Here is a 23508-nt window from a genome sequence, read left to right as displayed (position 1 = left end):
ACTATTCCTTAACTCCTAATTTATTGAGGTGGGCTACTCTATGATATAGGGCGAAGCACTCCCGTACCCTTGAGTAATCACAAACCAGTTTAGAACAAAAAATCCAAATTAAGAAACAAACAGGTTTCAACAATCACCGAGTTAGCTACTATTAAATTACTATTTAAATATTAATATTACCGGAATTCACATTTAGGATCTCTGTATGCCACACATACAGTATTACTATATAACCAGAATCAGCAGATTTTTTTCAATTATTTTCTTTATTGTTATAGTTGGACAACATAGAATAAATTTAAAGAAATCTTAAACCAAAATGTCCAAGTATCTCCCCATTTAATCAGCTGCCATATCAAAGGGTAGTCCAAGCCAGACTTATATACTGTATGTGAAAATATACTGTAGTACAATAGCTCTATTGCCGTAACTCGCTATCGTCTGCAGTGTTTTCCAACATATTCCCCGTACCTCTCCAAACCGTGAATTACTTCGCAGAAGACCATGACAAACCCATTCTCCTGCATGAAATTAAATTGAAATATTCTTGATAGTTTGCAGTCACCTCTGAGTGAGATTATTTTTCAACCGAGTACACATCTACGAAAGTCATTACAGTGCAGTCATTGTTAGGGTGTCTGCTATCGCGACAGGCGCAGGTTTACAGTAGGTGTAATTCAAAAACGCTAACGTCAGCTAAAAGTATCAGCATCTCTTTTCACAATGCAAGTCTGAAGTTGCTCTAGGTGAGTTTGCTGTCCATCAAACCTAAATATACCGGGGGTTTAAGAGTTAAGACGTATACCAACCCCGTGTCTTGAGAAAAGCATTTTCAAATATATTCAATCCTTAGTTTAAATGGCGTTGGAAAAAAAAAGGTTTTCTTATTGATTCTAACGTCATGAATAACAATACAATGACTAATAGTACTACTGTATACTGGTAACACCAATACAGACAGCGGTTCTAATAAAACACCAGCATTACAATATAGAGAGAATATTAAGTATACAATCAAGGAGGTCTGTATTACAAACTTAACAGATATACGATTGCAATGAAATATCGTATTATGCACACCTTCTCTAAAACGTTTACACTCCCTTCCAACAAGTGTGACCAGATCCAAACCCATTTAACCCATACTGAAAGAATAAAATGTCGTAATTAGGTTTCAGTGCCTCCAATTAATGCTATTTAATTTTGATATGTCGTCAATTTCTTATTCGGCTTCGGAATCTGACATTGAATGTGAAGTAACTCAGCCCTGTCTTCTACGGTATATTCTTATTCCTCATGTTTTTAACCGATATTTCCCACAGAGTATATGACGAATATATTCACGGATCACTGAATAATAATATACATTCACGGATCACGGAATGGAGCAGACATAGAAGATACAGCTTCTGGTAACTTGGTCAAACGCTGTGCTTGGCTTTGCACACAGGCTCTGCATAAGGTTAACATTTATACCACGTGTTGTGGGATATTTAAGCGGTGCTGTATATTGGTGATGGCTATTTTGATATGAGAGCAGGTCCGTGTTTGCTTTGGAATACACAGAATCCTTTTGATCTTAATTTAAATTGAAATCCGATTGAATTATTTTGAGTGCCACATCCCACATTTGGGAGAAAAAAAACGTGTATTCCCTAGCTCGGAAGCAGAAGCTCTCCCAAGTAAAATCAGTTGGAGATGACGGCACCTACGCGTTTTAATTTCAGTCGTATATGAGCTAGGATCAATGGTTGGTTTTTATTAACACTGTGAAATAGTAGACTTTAAATCGGGCTACAAAGTACAACACGTCAACTGCACAATGGATCACCTTGCGCAAAGAAACAGGCACCTTTATCAATGTGGTATTATAAAAAAAAACACATTGTAGCTCTACAACATTGCAGTGTATGTGACATTCCATAAATACCTTTAAGCCACGCATTCCAAGACAGTGATTTTAACTAAAGGTCTTATTTGAACACTTTTTTTTTCAGAAGCGAAAAATGCTAAGTATCCTAATGTAAACTTACTGGATAAACAGCACAGGAAGTTGCTTACGGGATTATCATTGCTCTCTGGTGACCACTGGACTGTTTTTACACCTTCTTTCTAAATAAGGAAGCAGCCTGTCAGACATATGACCACCGGCCCAATTTGGGCTCTTCCAAAGTGCCCATCATGTCCCATGATCGCTCAAAGCCATCCAATGAGGCTCCTCTCTGTCCTCTCGCACGTGGAATGACAGCATTCATCCGAACTCCCAGAAGACTTGGCATTGCTGATCAGCGCTGCCGTTCTTGCTGGCTTGCAACTTTTACTTTTGATGGGGGGGCCGCGCAGAAGTCACCGTGATGTCATAAAAAAGATGCGGACGCCTGGCATCCTCTCCGACCGGAGCTTCAAAACATGGTAATCGTCACCAACTTAAACTCTGCCGCTCTCTCTCCGTTTCCAACTCCAACACTGCGCTCGGGCTATCGTTTCATGCCCGAAACCCTGATCTGCCTTCCAAAAATAAGCCTCTGCCACCATGCCGAAGGAAGGAAAACAAGAAGAGTGGTATTTTTAGGGCCATTAATTCTGACCACGTGCCCCGAAGGTAAACCGGATGGGCATTGCGCAAAGGCTCCTCATCAGTATGTCCTACGAGGCCAACACTCACTGGACGTTGCCTGCGATTCTTCTCCTGGGACACCTGGTGGGGATTGTGTCATCATATCCGATTCCAAATAGGACTGATGGAACGTTACTGGACAAAAGATGGGAGACTCTGTCCTCCGGCTCCATTCTTGGGATCTCAGGGGAGAGATCAGAACTGAACTGGGAGAGAGACTATTTGCTGGGTATCAAGAGAGTGCGGAGGCTCTACTGCAACGTGGGAATCGGGTTTCACCTTCAGATCCTCCCGGACGGAAGGATAAACGGTGTACATAATGAAAACCAGTACAGTGAGTTGCATCCAGAAATGTCATGCAAATGACAACGCATAACATGAGCATTCATTAATACTTATCGACATAAGCAGCACCTGTATTCTTATTTGCATGACATTTAAATGGGCCACTGGCAGACCGCGGGTGTCTTTTTAAACCAAAGACAAATCTATTAAAAAACCCAGTATCAATCAGTGCTAAATATCTTTCCAGGCTCAAACACGACATGAATGCTTGGACGAATTTAGACGCCAACTTATTTTTACACTGCCTCCTTCCACTGGCCCAGAAACGCGTCATAATGCACGCCTGAAACTGTAACTTGTCATTAACGGAATTAAACCCTTTGGATAAAAAAAAATCGTAGTTTTTTTTTCCTCCCGGTAGCAAGATTATTAATCACAATACTCCTTACCTTTATAACATCCTTAACTGCACAGTGCATGCTCACTTTTGTGAGTCACTCTGCATTATACTGCTTCGTCTTTCTTTTGCAATGTGTAACATCTGATGTTTTGTTTAATTAGGTCTGTTAGAAATCTCAACTGTAGAGCGAGGAGTGGTTAGCTTGTATGGGATGAAAAGTGACCTCTTTGTGGCAATGAATAACAAAGGAAGATTGTATGGAACGGTAGGTGTTAAACTGCATGTCTACCTTGAGCTGTCACATACTGTAGTTACCGCAGAGCTACTGTGAGATAAACGAATCATACGTTTTTATTTAAACAACACCTTCATTATATCTAGTTTCAAGGAAAGAAATACGCATGGTAAAGATATTAATTAATTTGTGTGGGGGGAAAAGAAAATTCAAATTTATGAAAAACATTACAACTTGACCATGTGTTCACAGTTTTTTTTTAAACTCTTGACTAAGGTTTAGCAAAATGACTTGTATACAGTGAAGTATATTGCATAAATAAAAATCGATATTCATTATTTATGATGTGCCTGCTTAATTTGCATAAACATACGTGAGGGAACTCAAATTTAAAAGTGGATTGCTGTACCCTTAACATTACATGGAGACAAATGTCTTATTCTGATGTACCAAAATAAGCTTCATAAGTCCAGAAAAAAGTCAAATTTAAGTTTACCAAGGTCCAATACAAGATGTTACTTAATATTAGAATACAAAGCCTATTACATGTGATAACAAGGACTCCAGCTGCATGGCAGTGTAGATTGGTAGTAGTTTTGTGGACTCCTTCAGCCACAGTTTAGATTTTGGTACTGAAACAGTGCATAGCTGTGTTTGTGTCAGTCAAGGAGCTGAAGTACTTTAGTCCGATGCCATACTAGTGTATTAGCATCCCCTCTCCTTTTGTCTTTCTCTAATTCTGAGAAGGGGATCACAAAACTGTTTTTGCTGCAGGTAAGGTGGAATAGAAACTGAGAAACCATGAAAGAGTGAGGTGAACACAGTGAATAGAGGAAGGTGTTTTAAAAACCTTAATAGTTGACCTGTTCTCCCCAGATCACCTCATCTAGTGTGTATGATAAAGACTGTATCTTATTTCTAAAGTTTATGAAATATATGAATATATATATATAATGAATGTAAATAGTCAGGGTGTGGCTCCTTCACAGCTTTAAAGTAAAAAAAAAAAGAATGAAAACCTAAAGGCTTAGCTTTGGACTAAATTGAGATTTTTGCATTTTAGCGTAAGGAATCCAACAATCATTTGTATGGACAGGTACTGTATCTAGGTACAGCTAGATGTAAAATACAGTATGTACATTTTCCATACTAAAATGTATCTAAAGTTCAGGACAATACAAATTATGAATATTACCCTAATTTATGGGCTCATGAATTCAGAAGGGTCCGTACAGTAGTGTGGTGGATAGAGTTACTGTTGGGAACTCCTGGGTTCTGAGTTTGCATTGAAAACGAGGTACAGTCTGTGTGGAGTTCACATGTTGTCACTGTTTTTTTTTCTCTCGGCCGTTTCCCACATTACAAAGACACGCTGCTTATATTCATTTGTCTCTCTGAACTGTACCTGTGTGTGTGCTCTCTGGATTGCTATAAACAATGCGCTCTCATATCAAGATAACTACAGCCCTTACCGCACCAGGAATGAATGGATAGCGTCACAAGATAAGAAATCACATGAACTGATAAACTTTCTGTTACAATTTTTTCCCACTTTCCTTCCCCTGTTCTCTAAGAAATTTGCTAAGCACACAAGCGATGACCCCAGACAGCTCTGATGTACCCAGTCAAAGTTAATACTGCTGCAAGTCTCTGTGAGACTGTATAGGTAGTCCCCTCACACACACACTGTAAGGTTACAGTAGACCTGTACTGGAGAATAGCTTGCTTTTATCATCTGAAAGACTCTGTTTCTTACATATCACTGTCCCCTTTTACTTTCTTTTTTATGTCTTTTACCTCTCACCAGTACAGCAACAAGGCCTTAACACTCTTGGTAAAGGCGTGTCATTGATAATTAAGTAACAGACATGTAAGTATATATGATCTCTATCAGTCCAAACATGATCTCGCAGAAAGAAAATGGAACACTTTTACAGTACAGTACATGTGGCCATTGTGACCTGCTGTATGTTAGTGACCAAAAACAAATTTGGGGCATAATATGTTCCACTCCGGGCAACATTATTCTGTTAATAACATAATAATAGGAAGTGGAAGAAAGAGAAAGGTGGTACCAGCAGCCGATAGTGGACAGCTCCATCCATCCATTTTCTAACCCATACTGGGTCGTGGTGGATGTGTAGTTTATCTGGACAAGCAACAAGCCCAAGGCAAACTCACAACAGGACCAATGTTCCCAGAAGTTCATTGACCTACAGTATATCTCTGGACTGTGCAAGGAAACCAGAGTACCTGGAGGAAACCCACACGAACACAGGGAGAACACACAAACTCCACACAGACAGCATCCCCAGTCTGGAATTGAACCTAGGGACCCAGCTCTAGAATCACTGCCTCCCAGTTATAAATTAAGGCAGTTTAGAAATCTAGAATTCTCTGTTTTCTTTCTAGTTTGCAATGAAAGAAAGTGATAATAAAGACAATTATAATAAGTGTCAAGGGTATTTTGTAGCTAGCACAGGAATTTGTACAGTTAAAATGTGGACTACATATTCGAAACATGATTCCATTCAATTTGTCAGAATCAGGAAAACCTAATATTGCTTCAAGTATAAATACGTGAGAAGTTAAGATACAGAATTGTTACTGTGAAATCCTTGCATGAATTGGACGACTATAGACAAACTAATCTAAAACTGCCCTGTAGAATTTTCAGTTTGCTTCCAGAAGCCAAGCATAACTATAGGTTTGTTAGTCTAGTGCAACCTTTTTCTTAAAAGTCAGTCATTTGTTAATTTATGAGTGGCTCATCCTGCAACCGATGGCTAGTTTCTGCTAGAATTCTGGGGAATAAAAATGGTGAGGACTTGTTAACATATCTGCTCTCTGAGCAATGCTTGAAGTCTGTCTATGTGACCCTTGAACTCAATGACTCCAATGTTTTGTTCAGAAATGGTTGTCATTGAATGGGAAATTTTACTTTTAAGATACAGATCTTCAGCCCTCTTTGATGAAACATATCAAAATTGTTTTATTATAATTTAGTTTGTACCAATTGTACAATATTTAATACATTGTAGCGTCCACCTGTATACTGTACATTAACCTGAGTGGCTGAAAAATGTTATCCAATGTAGTTTTATCTGAAAATTAATTGACATTTTATTTTAGATTTTTAATCTTATATTATAGGTTCAGTCTTAATGGACTGATCTTAAAGAAGATTTATTGAAAACTACCAACATTAACAACTACTGCTGTGGCTCGTAGCTTAAATCTACTGCCAAGGTTTTTATTTCAATCCATTTGGCTGATTCATTGATGATTTCGATAAATGAGACATTTCAATTTCTTAATGTTTTAGATAATTTAATTATTAATAATGTAAAAGGTACAGTTGATACTTTTATTATTTTTGATTATCTGGAATTGACCAAACTAAAACGTACAGTTCAGACTTTCTATGATGACATGATATATAAAAAAGAACAGCTCTATATCACTATGCTTCTTTGTGCTTCACAGCATTTAATATTGGAAAACAATTTGATAAAATTTGTTAACAGGATTCTGAGTAGCTAAGATAGACGGTAACTGGTTTATTACATGGTAAAAGCACAGTAGAGAACAGTGAAATTGGGATAAAGCCTATGGAAGTAGATAGGTGTAGTAAAGCATGAAAACTGAAGGAAAAAATGAAGGAAGTCACAATATATCAAGGAAATTGCTACGTACAAGAATGGAAAAACTGTGGGGTAGTGCAAAGTTACATGTTGGAAATTGATTGGGATAAACTTGCTGGAGGGCAAGGACGCGTAGCCTCAGAGAAAATCAAGATGTGGTGTTAGTGACAATGACAGGGTACTTCAGAAACGCCACAGAGAATTGGAGATATGCATGTCACCTGGGTTAAAACCGGATAACATTACTCAGACAGGTGGCTTGGACTTTTAGCTTTAGCAGAAAAGAGAGATTTATTGTTAGAGAAAGAGTGACAGAAGACAGATTGGCACCAGCTGCCATTTGTTATGACACTCAGGCAGTCATAATACGTGTGTGTCATGTATGTGCATATGCAGAAGGACCAGCTCTCAGGGTTAAAAGTGTGTATAAGAGCAAACAGAAGTTACTAGAAAAGATATATGAATATTAATTTTGTATATAATGTTTATGCATTTATTTTTAATGTCTACACAAGGATTAAATCTCTACAATTTTGCTCCAGGACCTAAAGTCCTTTTTCCATCAGTCACCATTGTTAATTTTTTTTGCCAAGCAGCCCCAGAAAGACTTTTGTCCTGAAACAAGTGATTTTTCAATCATTTCAATTTCACTTAAATCTTGTACACAATATAAAAACATCCTTATCTTTTACAGGGATTCATTTATGCACTCAAGTTCAACCTACTCTAGAATCTAGAATCAAATACAGTACATGAAGGTTCATTTTCTGGATCTGATATCTTTGAGTTTACTTTCACAAAATCATAATTCACAAAAGGCAATAATACAATAAAATGGGCATCCATGACGAATTTAAAGCACTACTTCACAGCTCATTATTGAGATAGGTAACATTATTCAGCATGACAGAGAATTGGAACTCAGTTTGAATGTGTCCACTCTTAATTACCGGAAAAACCTGGAATAATTTAATCATTTTAATCTAAGGAAGTGATGAACTCCAGTAACTTAAGAAGTAGTAGGACAGAAATCTGAATGTCTTTTATCCCTCAAAGACCAGAGTTACCTTGATTTTTTGATTAAGTAACCTGTTAACTTACAGTGCTCCCTAACTACAGAAACAAGTGATATAGGGGGAGTTATAGGACATATTGAATTGGCATTCTCCAGGACCAGAAGTGGACATCTCTGGGGTCGATTACGCAAAACAAAATAAGTGCACTGGACATACAAACATGCACACGCCACCGTACTGCTCTTTTCATTATGAAAGGCAGAGCTCATCTCCCACTGACGTTTTTATTTTCTTCCACGCAGGCCACTTTCCAAGATGAGTGCAAGTTCAAAGAAATCCTGCTGCCCAATAATTACAATGCCTACGAGTCCTCAGTCTATGGCGGCGCCTACATAGCACTTAGCAAACACGGACGGGTGAAGAGAGGCAACAAGGTCTCGCCAGCGATAACTGTGACGCATTTTCTTCCCAGAATCTGAGGAAAGCACCAACAGTAACTCATTATTTTGCACATGTGAATATTCTCCCAGGTAAACATTAACATGCAAACTGACTGCAAAACTGCAGTATTTATGATAGTATTTATTTTGTCTTTTATATGTATATTTGGTTAGTACACTTTGTATTAGAACTTGTATATGCCAAATATTGCTGCTTATAATTATATATTACAGGGAAGAGGCTTAAATGACCTCTTTAGTTTATATGGGTGCTTGCCATAACTGGTAGAGACTTAACCCTGTCATTGGGATGACTAATATACTTAGCTTTTAGGAGTGAAATGGATACTTTTTATTACCTCAAACAGCAACCTCATAATTGGAAAGGATATATGGAGTTGCGCTGAATAGAATTTCCATTGACTTTTCTGCTGCTTAACCCCTGGGGGGCTGGAAGGTTTTCTCTTCAATGTTTTAAGGGGAAATCCTGTTCCCTAACTGGGCTGGTTTGATTTTTGCCAACGCACTGTTAACACACTCGCGAGAGTCAGAAATAGGGTTGACACTCAGCCACGCATTTCTTCTGCTGCTATGAAGAACTTTCAGGTAATCTTGGCCAAATCATCATTTTGATTCACCACGAGAGAGCTGTACTTTTGTTCAGGACTGCTCGAGCAGAGCAATACCTTCATGAAAGAAGCCAAACACCAGTTTTAATATGTCAATGACTGAAAATCCACACCCACAGTATATATACACACACACACTAAGAAAAGTACATCGTTCTGTTTCATCCAAACGGACCTCTCAAATAGCCTTTTCAAACATTGTCACTTGGGTTCCATTTCTTTCTCAGAACTGCAAGCAAAAAAGCAGACTTGTTACACATTTTCTTTTTTGCTTTTCAGTTTACTTCTTATTTAGTATAATTTGCGGAAGCTGTTTTTTTTTTAAGACAATGTCAGGGAGTTGTGCGTCTGGGTGTCAATCCCAGACTTGCTGCCAGTTCTCGGTGGTCCTTTCATACTCCTGCCACTAGGGAACTGGCAGATGTGTCGTTGTGCGGGTGCTGAAACGTATAGGAAAGCAGTGTGATTTCGTAAAGAATGTGAATTGATAATACTTGAATTGTAAAAAAAAATGCATTAAAAGGAAGCCCTCAAGGGGTTAGAGACACAGAAGCAGCCATGACACTGAGATAACGTGTATGCAATACAATGTCAAGCTGATAAAACAGCAGATTCAGAAACACGGCACTATCCGGCAGGCTTAGCTGCAGATGCAGAAGCTGTTGCCAAGGGCTGACATTAATTCTGAGGCCTGGATATGTGTTGTGGGAATAATAACCTCCTCTATGTAGGGGGAGTGCTTATTTCGATACAAAGCGGTGACAGTGACAACCGGGCTGTGTGTAACATGCATTATCTGTACTTGCATGCAAAGGCCGTTCTTTGCCCAGAATAGCTGTCCTTTTTTGGAACTGGAAAAAAAAAGGCCTAATCTAGAAGAGACTTATGGGACACCACATGCACCGCCCATTGTTTGTTTAACCCCAGGAGAATGCTAGTCATGCAGGGGTGGAGGCTCCTTCCCAAATACCTGAGAAGACTTCACCGCTCGGTTGTCTCTATAAAAACGGCCGGTTCACAGGAGCTTTGAAATTCCTGCAGTAATGGGGTGCTTCGCTCCCCATTTAAACCATTTTTAGTACAAGGTCAGAGCTGTTCACGCAAGCACTGCCCATTCCTTGCAGCTCAAGGGTTAGCTCTTCAGGTTGCAGGGATAACATTACTAGACGCTGCTATGTCTTAGGGATTAACTTCAGCCTTTTTCCCCGACACTGTGTAAGACTCATCCATGAACACACTGAGACCCTCATGGTTCAGTTGTTGTGCACAGCCTATATGCATTACAAGTACTGAGCGAACGGAATTCAGGGGCTGTTTTGTAGACAGCCTTGCACCTTCAGCTGAATGTGAGAAGGATATGCTTACCTGCTTGTCAAAAGACTAAAGGCTGCTAAAAGAGTATCCATTGGTGTACCTTCCTTACTAGTGTATAACTGCTGAGTTCACACACACCCCAGATACACCCAGCAGATATTTCCCTCAGTTCAAACCTGGGGTGGCTTGAAAATAAATTACCGAAGGACGTTACAAGATAAGTATTAGCAGGCCACACTATGTCACATTTTCTGACATGCAATAAAATCTCATATGTGTACGGAATCAAATTTCTTTTCTGGTGACATGGTTTTGATGTCCCCTGAAAGTCACGTCTCCCCCCGCCCCAATAGTTTTGAATCCTGTATCTCTAATTGGACATTTAAACAGAAAAATAACTTTGAAAATAGCATAATGGTACTACGTTGGCTGTTCGGATTTTCCAATTTTTTTATTGGTCTTTGTCTATGCTCCTTTTGTGTCAAAAACAAGAAAAACACTCATTCTGATCTGTCATACCTCCACCGATTTTAAAAGCTTTCGGCAGGGTACTGCAACACTTGATTACAGTTACAGTTGAGGGCACCTCGAAATACTGATTCTTGCATCTGTTCCAAACTCAGAGGAAATGCAATTGAAAAGCTTTCAGGCTGGTCTACTCTGTGTGTCTCAACATTTGTAAGCGGGATATGTCTTTGACAGTGTGGAGTTTATCAGGGTTTTGTTATCGCAGGCGGGTGGATTGGAGTTCCAAGTTTGGAAAGAACCTTTCACCCTTTTTGAGATAATTTTGCTGTCATTTGGCTGTTTCATATGTAAAAGTAGTTTGGGGTTCATAAGTCTCTCGAGAGCCTGCAGAGGTGTTTATGAAAAGGCTAGCAAGTCCTGTAAAAGGCTTCATTACAATGCCCTACAGCCCGTTAGCATGAGACTTTGCTGGATTCTGCTTGATCGTTTTGTAGAAAATGTGAAATTACCTTGAATTGTGTGAGCAAGCTTTTTTCTTAAAAAAGTCCCATTAGGTAGAGGGCTTTAGGGATTTGCTTCACATCATTCATGGAGATCCCCCTGCACTGTGAACTAATTAAACAAAAAGGTGAAGTTTCTCCTTAGCTAGGTGCATAAAAAAGGCTTTTTTGTAAGGCTTATAACTACATAAATAACACTAGAGAGTGCAAGTGTCATGGTGAATTTTTAAAGTGGACTGTAATCAGGAAAGTCGATGTTAGTGTGATTAAATAATTGAGTTGGAATTACAAGCACGTTCAGACATAATGGCTTGAGGTAATTTGGGACAAGGCATTATAGACACAAATTCATTTTCTTCTCTGATAACACTTGTTTCTTGTAGGCTGTTTGATGGGTATTGGTGGTGAATGTGAAAAGAAGGGCATCTAATGAGTTATCGAACTGTGGAAAATGAGAGGTCAAAACAAAGTAATGGCGGGTTGTGGTGTTCCAGTTGATCTCTTTCCCTTGTTTTTCAGGGACACTCCCAAGTTAGAAGGCCACTCAGGTTAATCCAAGTTCAAAGTTGAAAGAACTTGTTCTGTTGTTGACGTTGTTCCAGTGACTCGAAAGCAGTGATTGTGCCCGAAAGCGATAACAATGATAACTGTGCCTGCTTCTGTGGTACACTTTCTCTCTTCACACAATATAAAGAGTTTGTGTTACTGTTATTCCAAAAGGTGCTTGAAAGTGCAGCAACGTAGTACAGCCACTGGGTGCCACAGAATGCTTGCTGAGTGGGGACAAAAAGGGATTATTATGCATTTGGGGACATTCTCAATAAAACCTTTGGCTTTAATTAAGTTACTTTTATCTGCACCACTAATATCCACTAAGTGTCCCACACTTAATGACTTTTTGTTGACAATTGAACAGCATACTTGCAAAACTAGGGAGTGTGTGAACAGTATGTGTAAAAAGGAGAGTGCAACCAAACTCAAGAGCAGCCTTTGTACATTATATCTCCTCAGAATTTTGTATTCCTGCACTGAAGAAGAGTGCCATCTCAAATTTCCTTTTTTTTGTTAACATATACCTCACCTTCTGCCTTAGTACTGATTTGTTATTATTGTAAATTTGTAGGAAACACAGAATTATCTGATAATTTGTTTCTAAACAAATATGTATATGAAATGTTTTCCTTCTATTTTTGTACGTATGTGCTGTGCACAGCAGTCTAATGTATTCCTAAAATAACAATAAAAGTTTGTTTTTTACGGGTTCATTTTTGTGTTATTCTCTTCCAGTACCTAACACTGAGCCATCATTTATTTTAGTATCTTACAGTATGTTAAGACCACAAAGTCTGTTTTAACAGTCATCTATCCAAAGTTTCAACACCAAATAACAACAAGGGTATACATTTTGTATTTGATTAATTAAACATCTTAAGTAAGACTGTCACTGTCTGACTGAATTGACTGACTGTTAAATTTTGTATTTTCTTTTAACAGGATATTCGAGTCATACTGTTTGACACTTTTACACTGCAGTATGTAGAGTTTACTTTAAAAGTTGTTGAAAGTGTCTTACTGTTTGTGCCATGAAGGCTTGGAGACCTTGATTAAAAAAGAAAGCAGGTAAAAAACAACACATCCTGACAGAAACATTGGCCATTATATGCGTAAAGCAAACATACACTCCAGGCCACTGCCCTACACCCCCTTTCATCACTCTGTAACAATATATTTTCCTTTCTTTTTTATGCTGTTTGACCTTTGGTCAATGTCTGGGATATTTTTGACAAGTTACTCTTGCAACTGTCATTTTGGCAGTTTTGTATGATAGGATGTTTGGTGCTTTGCTTCATTGACTGCATAACTGTAAGGTTGACCCCCTTACAGGGGTGGGGGGCAGGGCGTGAAGTGGGTTGGGCTTCAGTCAATGGGTAGGTGGAAGTCATGTCTCCAAATCAGCTGTTGATAGGGTTTTTTTTTTCTGGCAAAATAAATCTAGAGCAATTTAAAAGGGGGCTGCTGCAGTTTCCGAAAAACAGTGCCACACAGCCTCCTTTGTAGTCAATGTTTCAAAGAATAGAAATCCCCATCACATCATTTCTTGCAAGAAATTCCAGTTGATGCACCAGTGTGGCCTATAAGTCATATAACTCCAACATTGTGGTAGGGAACTTTTCACAATAACAAACAACAGCATGGTCATGATAACATTTGTTATCATACTTGACGAGTTCAATTACTGATCACATACATTACAGACTAGCTTCAAAATGTAATTACACTTTTAATACACCATCACACACTGTTGATAATTTTGCCAACGCAAGACAGGGTCATCTTCAAAGATGAAGAACTTGGAAGTGATACTTGATCCAGACTTGACATTTGCCCTACATGTAAAAAGAAATTGAAAAAGCATTCTTCCACCTCAGAAATATTGCGAGACTATGGCCTATGTCTCTCACTGGAGCTGAAAAGCTGTTTAACAAAGTCGTCAACACATTTCTAGAATTGATTACTGAGGTGTCTATATCCACTCTGAACACAATTCAGAATGTCTAGAATTCAGCAGCCAGAATCCTGAAAAGGCCTAGTGCAAGTGATCACATTACTTCTGTCCTGGAGTCCTTGTACTGGCTTCCTATCAGGTTTCCTGCCAACTTCAAACTCCTCATGCTCATCTATAAGGCTTGGATGCAGAATAGCTGTCTGACTTATTTTCTCACTACTCTCCACCTCACAACCTTTGTTAGTCTGACACTGGTCTCCTGCTTGTCACCCAGGTTCATCTACACTCTGTATGGGTGACAGGGCATGCAGGTTGCTGTGTACCCAACCACAGAACTCATATCAGGGATTCTCCCAAATGAGAGCCCTCATTGCAATCAACCCCAAAGAAGACAGCCAGTCCACCTCTGGGACTTTGAATTGTCTCTTGGGAGGGGCAGGTGGGATATAAGGGACCCTGGTGCTAGACTGCCAAGGACTGACCTCTGACCTCTCACCTGTAACCTTTTATGCATAGTCACTCCCTACCTTACTCTCCCCTCAGGAGGTTTTTTCCTCTCTCTCCACCTACTGTATCTTATGGACCGTTAGCTGTTGGTATTGTACAGTTCGTCCTCTCTCCTGCGCTCAACTCAACAGCACTGTTTGCACACACACCTGTTAATCAGTAAAGGACAATAAACCCTACTGAGCCTGTTCTTCTGCTTCGCCTTCTTTTCTCACCGAAAAGGTTGGGGAATAGAATAGGGAGAAACACCGCAGCGCGTATCTTAGCATGGGAGAAACCCGAACAATCCAAACGCGTTATTAAGTCACGCATTTAAAACAAGTTTTTCAGCAAAAGACAGTCTTTTAGTGGGAATAACAATTTAAAGTAGCTACTGCATAACTTTCCGATAAGAAAAACAGCTTTCCCACGCGAGAAAGCCAGGTCGCGCTATATATTTATCCAAAGAAAGACAGATATATGGTTTAAGAAATGTGGTCTTTCTCATACAGTACCTTTGCAATATGTTACACCTAACAAACGCAAAGCGTTAAAAAAGTCTTTACCATGTTTGGAGACCTCATACATCTGGAGAATTCAGAAACCTATCCAAACAAACAGCGCTACTACAGACTTTGAAAAATGCGAGAGCAAGCTCGAGTGGATGAAGTACTTAGCATCCTAAACCGCAAAGGAAACAAAATCGCTACAGAAGCAACTCTGAAAAAATGAAATTGAATTAAGAATTAAAATAAAAATGGAAGCACGCTCAATTAAGAACCACAAAACTCACCCTGCTGCCATTTTGTTAAGCACACCTGCGGGACAGGTGAGCGGGGCGTATCTGCTCATTAAAGGTCATTCTGGTAGCTTTTTGTTCTAATTAACAGCTGGGAATTTCACTCAAGAGCTCGATGTACTGTAGGAATGAAGTTACATTTCCTAGGATTGTGCCGTAACACACCAAATGGTGCTACATTTTCTTCCCAAATTTCTTGTTCCTGTCTGGCTCTGTAGTCGGACTTCGGTAGCGTATTTGGTCTATAAATCATCATTATTTAAATTATAAACAGGATGATGAGGTAGAAAGCTAAGGTTCTCAAATACATTTATGTACCACACAACAAGGAGAAAGTTACAAAGCTAAATATACAGTAATGTGAAGCGACACTATGCTTTAGGACTATCCTGTATCTAAAATACTGGATTGTTACTACCAGTATTAACAATGTGTGTTATGTACGGTAAAGAGCAATACAGTAAGTTAATTCAATTCTTGTAGTCAGGTATCCCAGAAAAATGCCCCCCAGGTTTTGGACAAATCTGGTAAACGTGTGCGGTTGAAAAAGAACATAATGACAAAACCCATTTTAAGTTTTGACTCTGCATCAGATATACAGTAAAAGCTCAGCTTTTGTTATTTGCAGAGTGAGCTCATCTAGTTTTCCCCGCACTGCTAACTCTCTGTACCCTGTACTGCAGGAGAGCTCTAAAGATGTCCCTGTGACAAATAAGCGCACAAACTTCGCTGTAAGCATTATGCTGTAAATATAGGCAGAATGCAAGAATGGTTGTGCATCAAGCAAAAAGTGCGAGCGTAAACCGTTCAATAAGGTTAACCGATTTATGTTTGGCTTTCATAAACGTTATTAGGTCCTCTGCTTTAATAAAGAGCTGTGGAGCCCTCTTCGTATCTAGATGTATCTTAATTAGATAATTTTCAATTAAAGCCAAATTACTTGAACACAGCAGCCGGGTATTTTTTCCTCTATATGAGAAGATCCAAAACCTGCCGGGAATTTAAAGATATAAAACTTATAGATCGGTCAAGAAAAACAAGAAACGAAGTCAAATTAAGATGCATTTACAAATCGCAAAACTGGAGGCGATCTTGTTTACTCGAAGAAATAAGGGCACACCAAATTTTGTCTGACAAAAAGACCGTTCATTTTAATAGGATTTAGTCAGGTGATGCTATGGTCTTCTCTTTTTTGTTGTCTAAATTCCGTTTAACTTCTGCATACAGCATTGTAGATCTAAATGACCAGTGCGGCACACACTCAATCAGCTACCGTACGGTGACAGTTCCGCAGACACAGCTGTATCATAATAAGTGATAAAAGACTTGAGAATGACGTTCATCTACGAATAGTAAAAGATTTTGCAATCGGATTACCATTTGCTTGGTGATATGTGTCTATAATAAAGGCAAATGTTCAATAAAATATTGTGAAAAAATTAAAAAATAGGAAAATAGATTAGCTTCATATGCGAAAAACCTGCCCTCCCATACACAAGCACATGCCGAAACGACTCTGGCATCCCCGATAGGAAACGCAAAATATTTAAATGCCGCATTTCCAGTTTATATTTTTTCTAGAACAGTTTCACGTTTAAAAAGTCTATTTTTCACACCATTAATACACTACATCGATCCACGCTGGCAAAACTCGTAGTTAAATGTGTTCCTTTTACAGGTGTCTAGGGCACGTTCCCCTGTTCTGAGGACGTTCGCCCAGTGCTGTCACTAACCAAGGGCATGGCTCCCTCTTCGGGCAGAAGCCTGCAATGAGGAAATTGAATTTGCTGGGGGTTTTTTTCTGAGGAGCTCGTAAACACACAACGACCATATGCAGTTCTGACTATAACAGATTTGAAAAAGAGAGCTACGATGAGAATGAGTATAAGAATACGTTTATAAAGCAGTACACATTTTTATTTTGCCCTGTCACTCTTTTTCCCACCTGCTTTGGAGTACTGTCTCTTGAAATATTAAATAAATTAGCGAATTAAAGCCCCCCACCCAAAATACTAGTTTAAATGATGCAATTACAGAATTAAGTCTTCAAATCTGTTAGAAACTCCAAACATACCAACTGACAACCTCGTTGCAAATGCAGGCTCTAATACAATTGGCGGTGATAGTTTGACTCTTGTCTTCTTCGCGTGGAAGATATGAACTGGGTACAGGATCTCTCCTCGCTTTCAATTAGCGATTATCCAATTCACGGTCACGGGATGCGACACTGGCAAGCATTGTGCTCAAGGCCGGTTACACAGTGGACGGGACGCCAGTCCATCGCTGGGCACACACCACACACCAGCATGACCAATCCGAGGACCTGAATGAAACTCAAGCAATTACGAAGGGGACATGCTACTGTAACCCCGCGCAGATAGCAAAGCTTAGAGCAATGTAGCATAGAAATATTGTCTTTTTTGCATAGGCGACTTACTGTATAGCGAAAGACCACACGGAACGGCGTACACAGTGTCCTCAGAGAATGACTATACTGTGCCATGACTATACGTAGAGAATGACTATACTTAGACTGTAAGATGTACCGAGCAGAAGACGGAATCTATTTCGTTTGCCGATAACCGCATGCTCAAGCTAAGAGCATCAAGATATCTGCGCTCTGTGGCGGCTAGGTGAAAGGTATTAAACCCATGGATACAAAATGGACAGTTCATAAATATAAAGGTTTCTTATAAACCCACAACATCACTATTACAACATCTATCTAGGGATTAAGCTAAATTCTGGCAGAACACAACTGCTTGCATTATCAGATCAATAGCAAGGCAAAGCTTTGGTTGTGTATAAGGTGTGTATCGTGCATACAGTATATGGGGTTCTTATTAACTAATGTGCTAATCCATCATTGCTTACTCGGGGTTCTGGTCCATGTTTTGTAAGGTACTGCATAGCTAGTTATGAAAAACCAGAGAAGTAGCACAAAGTTTGAATTACAAATTTGGACTCTTTTGGAAGATGGATTAATTAAATTACCCTTGATTGAATTTGCAGTATATAGCGCCTGTTACAATATATCTCAAAGCCCTTAATCATTAATAGACATATTGTTGGTTTAATTTCGCTGGCGTATTTTACCTAGGAAAATCCGTTATTAAAAACAAAAATAAAGCCTAACATTTAATATCAAAACCGCGATATGAAGACCGAATTAACTAATCGTCTTTCTAATGCTTTTTAAAAGTAGTATCAAAATTCTAGCGGAGGCAAACATAAACTGGCTTTCGAAAGAGTCCTATTTTATTCCTTTCGAAATAGCAAAATTGTCAACATGTCTCTATGATTGTTTATTCTGCTTCAGAAACAGTACCTGAGAAAAATAATGAATACTAAAACGCTGTACAGTAGTTACACTATTAGCCATAATTAAAAAGACTATTCTGAAAATCTTTAATAACTTTAATATTAAAAAAAGACTTTACTTAAGATTGGAACGGAAGGAAATTTGGATGTACGTAAGAAAGGTTTAATTTAAAATCTTAATATAATAATGGTTTCAGTTGATTTCATTATAATTATAAAAATCACCATACAGTATGCAGCAACAGTCTCGCCGAATGGCACATCAAGACATACTGTATGTATTTCACTATAACATTTTGTTCGTTTTTATTCTTAAAAAAACAAACAACAACGTGAATCACTTTCTTTCTACCATCAGCTATCGGTGTATGATCCCATCTTCACGCTTCTGCCCGCTGAACAGGGCCTGGCTCCTCAGGAGAGAGAAGTGACAAACTTTCAATGCAAGTCCGGAGGGCCAGGAAGGTCTGCGTGGGAGACGCCGGTAGCGTGATGTAAAACAGAGATTGCTCAATGAAACCGCTGGGCTATTGGGCAATGAAATCCAGTCGGAACCTTCCTCCCCTTTCCTCCTCTCCGTTGGCCCACTGGGACCTCCACATCTGTGCAGGGGGTTGAGAAGGATGCGGGCAACCAAGGGGGGGCGCCGGCCCGGCTTTAAATAGCAGTCACCAAAACGTGGAAGCACCAGATCGACCTCGGGCTCGGGATAAAGCAAACCAGGCCTTTGCGGCTTCAAAGTAAACCCTTGGGTCCAGACTAACACCGTACAGAATCTGATGTGGAGCGCAGCCTCTCGCCCGAACATGCACTCGTGTTTCCTTGCGCTGTGCCTGGCTGTGTTGCAGGGTTTGAAGATTGTGCATTCATTCCCTAATCCATCCCCGCTCCTCAGCTCCAACTGGGGCAACCCGAAGAGATACGTGCACCTGCAGACGTCTTCAGAAACCAGGAGCTTTTACCTGGAGATCGATGAGGATGGGCAAGTGGGAAAAACAGCCACCCAGAACGCCTTCAGTATGTATAATTTTCTTTCCAGTTTATTAATCCAGTTTATTTCAAAGTTTGATGCAAACCAACACAGTGCGTAGAAAACATCACGGGAACCACAGTTAACTGTTTTTTTAATGATTTTCTTTTCACGTTCGTACAAGGTTTATTTAAAACCTGGACACAAACATCTTTTTCGAATAGCATTACCTTTTCGCTTGAGATCAGGTACTTTTAATGTCATGTTGTGGCCGTGGATCGAAAAAGCAAGCCTATGATTTAATCTTTATTTTTTTTAACAGGTGTGTTGCTACTCAAGGCGGAAACAAGAGACCGTTTGGCGATCTTCGGAGTGAAAAGTAAACGCTTTCTGTGTATGGATGCAGAAGGAAAGACTTTCACCTCGGTAAGTGTAAAAGTCTCATGCTTTTAATATAATTTATTATTATTATTCACCTACCTGTAACAACAAAATTTTCATTTTGAACAGGCTTAATAGCCTGTGCATTAAACATCAAACACGTCAAAGAGTACTCAACTTTATTGATGAGGCAGATCAACCACCATTCCCTCTTAAATACTTACAGGGGTCTAGACAAGCGATGTAGAAACGGATTTGTGAGCTCGTGAGCAAAAGATGGAGAAAAGTAGACAGTAACGCTGAATGCCGTTCCTTTTTTAAGTACAAAATCGACAATAATCGTCCGTTTTTAGAGGCAATTTCCAAGCTAATTTAAAAAAAACAGACTGAAGAGATGTGTGTCATATAATAACTGTATTTACCAAAGGTCCTAAGGTCTTCTGTTCCCTTCGCCGAATGCCGGCAGTCTTCATGGCAATATTAACAGCCCTTTATCGTTTTGTCCATTTTAGACCATCTGCAACAAAGAGGACTGCCTATTTCACCACAAGCTTTTGGAAAATAACCAAGATGTGTACTATTCCTGCAAGAACAATCTGGTGCTCAACCTCGAAGGAGTCAAGCACATTTTTGTCCCTGGACAGAATCTCCCCGCCTATTCCCTGTTTCTGTCTGAAAAGAACACCATCCCACTGGAACACCTGTTGCACAGGGACAAGAGAAATGGCCATGTCGGTCCTTTGGAGTATATCAGCCACTCAGACCACGTCGACCCTTCAGATCCCTTAGCTTTATTCAAGCCCCGCAATATCTATTACGGGGAAACCTCCGACTCGCGGGCCATCAACACCAACCCAGAGCATGGTTTTAACGGAGAAGCTCACGTTGTGTCCCGAGAGAGCCTTGGACCGACGTACAATGAAGAGGTGGACCCAAACGATCCCCTGAGGCTTCTGGAACCCAGAGAAAACTTCAGCCCACGCTACTTCCAGAACATGAGAACATAAGAGAGGGCACAGTCCAAACCACACGTGCTCTTAATTCCTACTTTTGACCCTCCATCCTCACTGAAGTCATCCCCTCGGTTCAACTTTTGTCAGATAACTTGGAGGCCTTAAAATAGTCCAGTCCCATCCCATTCAACTCAGCTCTGCTTTTGCGGGTGAACAAAAGTGTTTCAAGGGGCTAAGTTAGAAAAAGGAATAGTGTCAAATTCTTGTAGGGTTCTTCTACAGCTGGTCTGAAAACCCACTACTGTATGTATGTCAGTAAAATGTTATCCAGAGGTGTCTGTGACATATTGTCTCTGTCTTTCAGACTTACTGATTTACCTGGACAGGCTAAAACCATGCAATTCGGCAGGATAACTTGATGTGCCATGCCTCTGTGCTGTTGAACTTTTATTTAGCACCTAGCTGAGAATGATTCTTAGAGAGTTTATGCTAGCGACAGAAGCCTCAACGTGCCTGATATCCAAGACTGGATCAAGGCCAGATAGAACAGAGAGATGTCTGGGACAGGAATCGGCTTCTCTGCCGTGCCATAAGACACAATGCACAGCACCGCATATGTTATCCCAGGTAGATACAATTTTACAATGCATTACTTTTATCAATACAGAAATGCCTTCTGAAACTGAGATATCTTCAAAAGGGATGTTTTCGCAAAAAAGAGAAAGGGAGAGAGATTAATTTCAACAGGAAATCACCATTTTCATTGTGCGTTGACAACAAAACTGTAGCCCACAACTATCCAATAAGGACAAGCTTCAATTAAGCACACACTTGCTTTCTTCTGCTATTCACTTTGCCTTGGTTAAATTTTAAACAGTAGATGGAATATAACTTAAAACTAAACACAATCATTTTCAGAATAGTGTTAAGAAGTGTTTTAAGAATTTTGCAAAAACTCAGTATGACACTGATTTTTGTTGTTGGAAATCATTTATCGTGATTTACGTTTATTAACTAATTTTTTACAGTAATAGAGTACTTCAATAGTTAGAACCAGCAAAACAGTTAAACACCTTTACCTTAGTGCTATATTAGAATGAAAACGTTTCATATGAGAACTTTTACAGTACTCATTTCTGTTGATAGCATTATTAAAAATATTGTTCTCTGCTTTTAATTATAATGGGCCTCTGAACTTAACTGTTACCTCCATATGTCAGTTTTAGATACTGACATCTTGTACTTGGTAAATCCAATGAACTATGTATGATTTATTCAGACTTAACTAGGAAACAAATATATTTATCGGTGCTGGACACCACCAGCAAATTAAATCAAAACCAAATAATGAAAATGTATTTATTTATATGTATTCACTTTTTCTTATTTATTATATTTATATAGATGCTTAATATTTATTGATAAATACGATCAGAAAACCTGTTTTGTTCCTTAAATTTTGTTCAAAATAAAAACTACTTTTTGCAATGTTTAAAAGACTGAAATGTTGTTTTTTCCCTCTAATTTTTCATAATCTGTGTTGAGAACATACAAATACAAAACTAGAAAACGAGAATAGGCAATTCATCTCACCTTGTCTTGACCCAGAGACACAACAAAGTCATCCAACAGTATTTTAGAGGATTTGTGAGTTTGAACTGAGCCCAGCACTATTGTCTATTTTAAGTGTTTGAATAGAAGACAATTAAAGCTAGTGGTTGAAAATTTTGTTTTTCAGTTTGAACAATATGGTATCAGTCAAAATACTAAGAGTCACAGTCTAAGAATTACAGTAAATGTCATTTCTGTAGAAATTTCTAAGTTATGAAATAACAAATTATGATTATTCCAACTACTGATCAACTGGTATAGGCTGAAAACTCTAATTAATGTTGTAAATTGTATACTTTCCCTAACGACATTTTATTTAGTGCCTTTCATGAAAAGGTTTGTATAAACATCTGACATGCTTCCTGTATGATAATGTTCACAGAGGTGATTAGTAAACACACATAACTCTGTGGACAGGTTTCTGCATGGGAAATCTAGAATTATTGTGAAAACTCGAAAATCTCCTCAAGCCCTAAATTCATGCATCACAGATTTTCGACAACTACCTTCTCTTAATCTTGTCAGTGGCGCTCACCCTTATAGAAAGGGGGCACATTTCTTTTTAACATGCTGACATGCCCATTGTCACACAGTGCAGTGATTGGGTCCTTAGCATTTCTTTGAGTATGAGATCTCATTTTATTTCACTTTTAACTTTTCCGCTCAGAAACTCACAGCATGGTAAGAGAATGAGATGAGACAGAGATTCACTTCCTGCAGAGTGCAGAAGTGGTCATGGGAGACTAAATGACACTATTTATTGGGCTCTTTGCTCCATTATGTTAATTAGTTCATATAAGGACTATTGGGTAAGTAAAACAATATGGAATAATTAATTTTGTTGCATTACATTGCTGTTTTTTATGTTTCTCTTTGTGATAAACATTATCAAATGGATAACAAAGCTTACATAATGTGTCTATTAATAAAATA

General features: G+C 39.0%; 2 protein-coding genes across 2 annotated transcripts; both read left to right on the top strand.

Annotated features, from left to right (window-relative positions):
• The first annotated feature begins 2251 nt into the window (after nucleotides 1-2251).
• Nucleotides 2252-12003, top strand: fgf6b (fibroblast growth factor 6b). The gene is made up of 3 exons (XM_006633680.3): nucleotides 2252-2951; nucleotides 3464-3567; nucleotides 8500-12003. The coding sequence occupies exons 1-3, from the start codon at nucleotides 2612-2614 to the stop codon at nucleotides 8674-8676; spliced, it is 621 nt and encodes a 206-aa protein (XP_006633743.1). The 5' UTR covers nucleotides 2252-2611; the 3' UTR covers nucleotides 8677-12003.
• Nucleotides 12004-19357: 7354 nt separating this feature from the next.
• Nucleotides 19358-22455, top strand: fgf23 (fibroblast growth factor 23). The gene is made up of 3 exons (XM_006633715.3): nucleotides 19358-19677; nucleotides 19953-20056; nucleotides 20524-22455. The coding sequence occupies exons 1-3, from the start codon at nucleotides 19440-19442 to the stop codon at nucleotides 21016-21018; spliced, it is 837 nt and encodes a 278-aa protein (XP_006633778.2). The 5' UTR covers nucleotides 19358-19439; the 3' UTR covers nucleotides 21019-22455.
• Nucleotides 22456-23508: the final 1053 nt, after the last annotated feature.

Source organism: Lepisosteus oculatus, chromosome 7, assembly GCF_040954835.1.
Source record: "Lepisosteus oculatus isolate fLepOcu1 chromosome 7, fLepOcu1.hap2, whole genome shotgun sequence".
NCBI classification, from domain to species: Eukaryota; Metazoa; Chordata; class Actinopteri; order Semionotiformes; family Lepisosteidae; genus Lepisosteus; species Lepisosteus oculatus.
The sequence above is the reverse complement of the archived record's forward strand: the minus strand, read 5'-3'. Positions and strand labels throughout refer to the sequence as shown.

Coding starts and splice junctions, on each gene's coding strand:
- fgf6b (XM_006633680.3), top strand. CDS start 2,612: ATGGGCATTGCGCAAAGGCTCCTCATCAGTATGTCCTACGAGGCCAAC. Junction 2,952..3,463: donor ACATAATGAAAACCAGTACA/GTGAGTTGCATC, acceptor TTGTTTAATTAG/GTCTGTTAGAAATCTCAACT. Junction 3,568..8,499: donor AAGGAAGATTGTATGGAACG/GTAGGTGTTAAA, acceptor TCTTCCACGCAG/GCCACTTTCCAAGATGAGTG.
- fgf23 (XM_006633715.3), top strand. CDS start 19,440: ATGTGGAGCGCAGCCTCTCGCCCGAACATGCACTCGTGTTTCCTTGCG. Junction 19,678..19,952: donor AGCCACCCAGAACGCCTTCA/GTATGTATAATT, acceptor TTTTTTTAACAG/GTGTGTTGCTACTCAAGGCG. Junction 20,057..20,523: donor AAGGAAAGACTTTCACCTCG/GTAAGTGTAAAA, acceptor TGTCCATTTTAG/ACCATCTGCAACAAAGAGGA.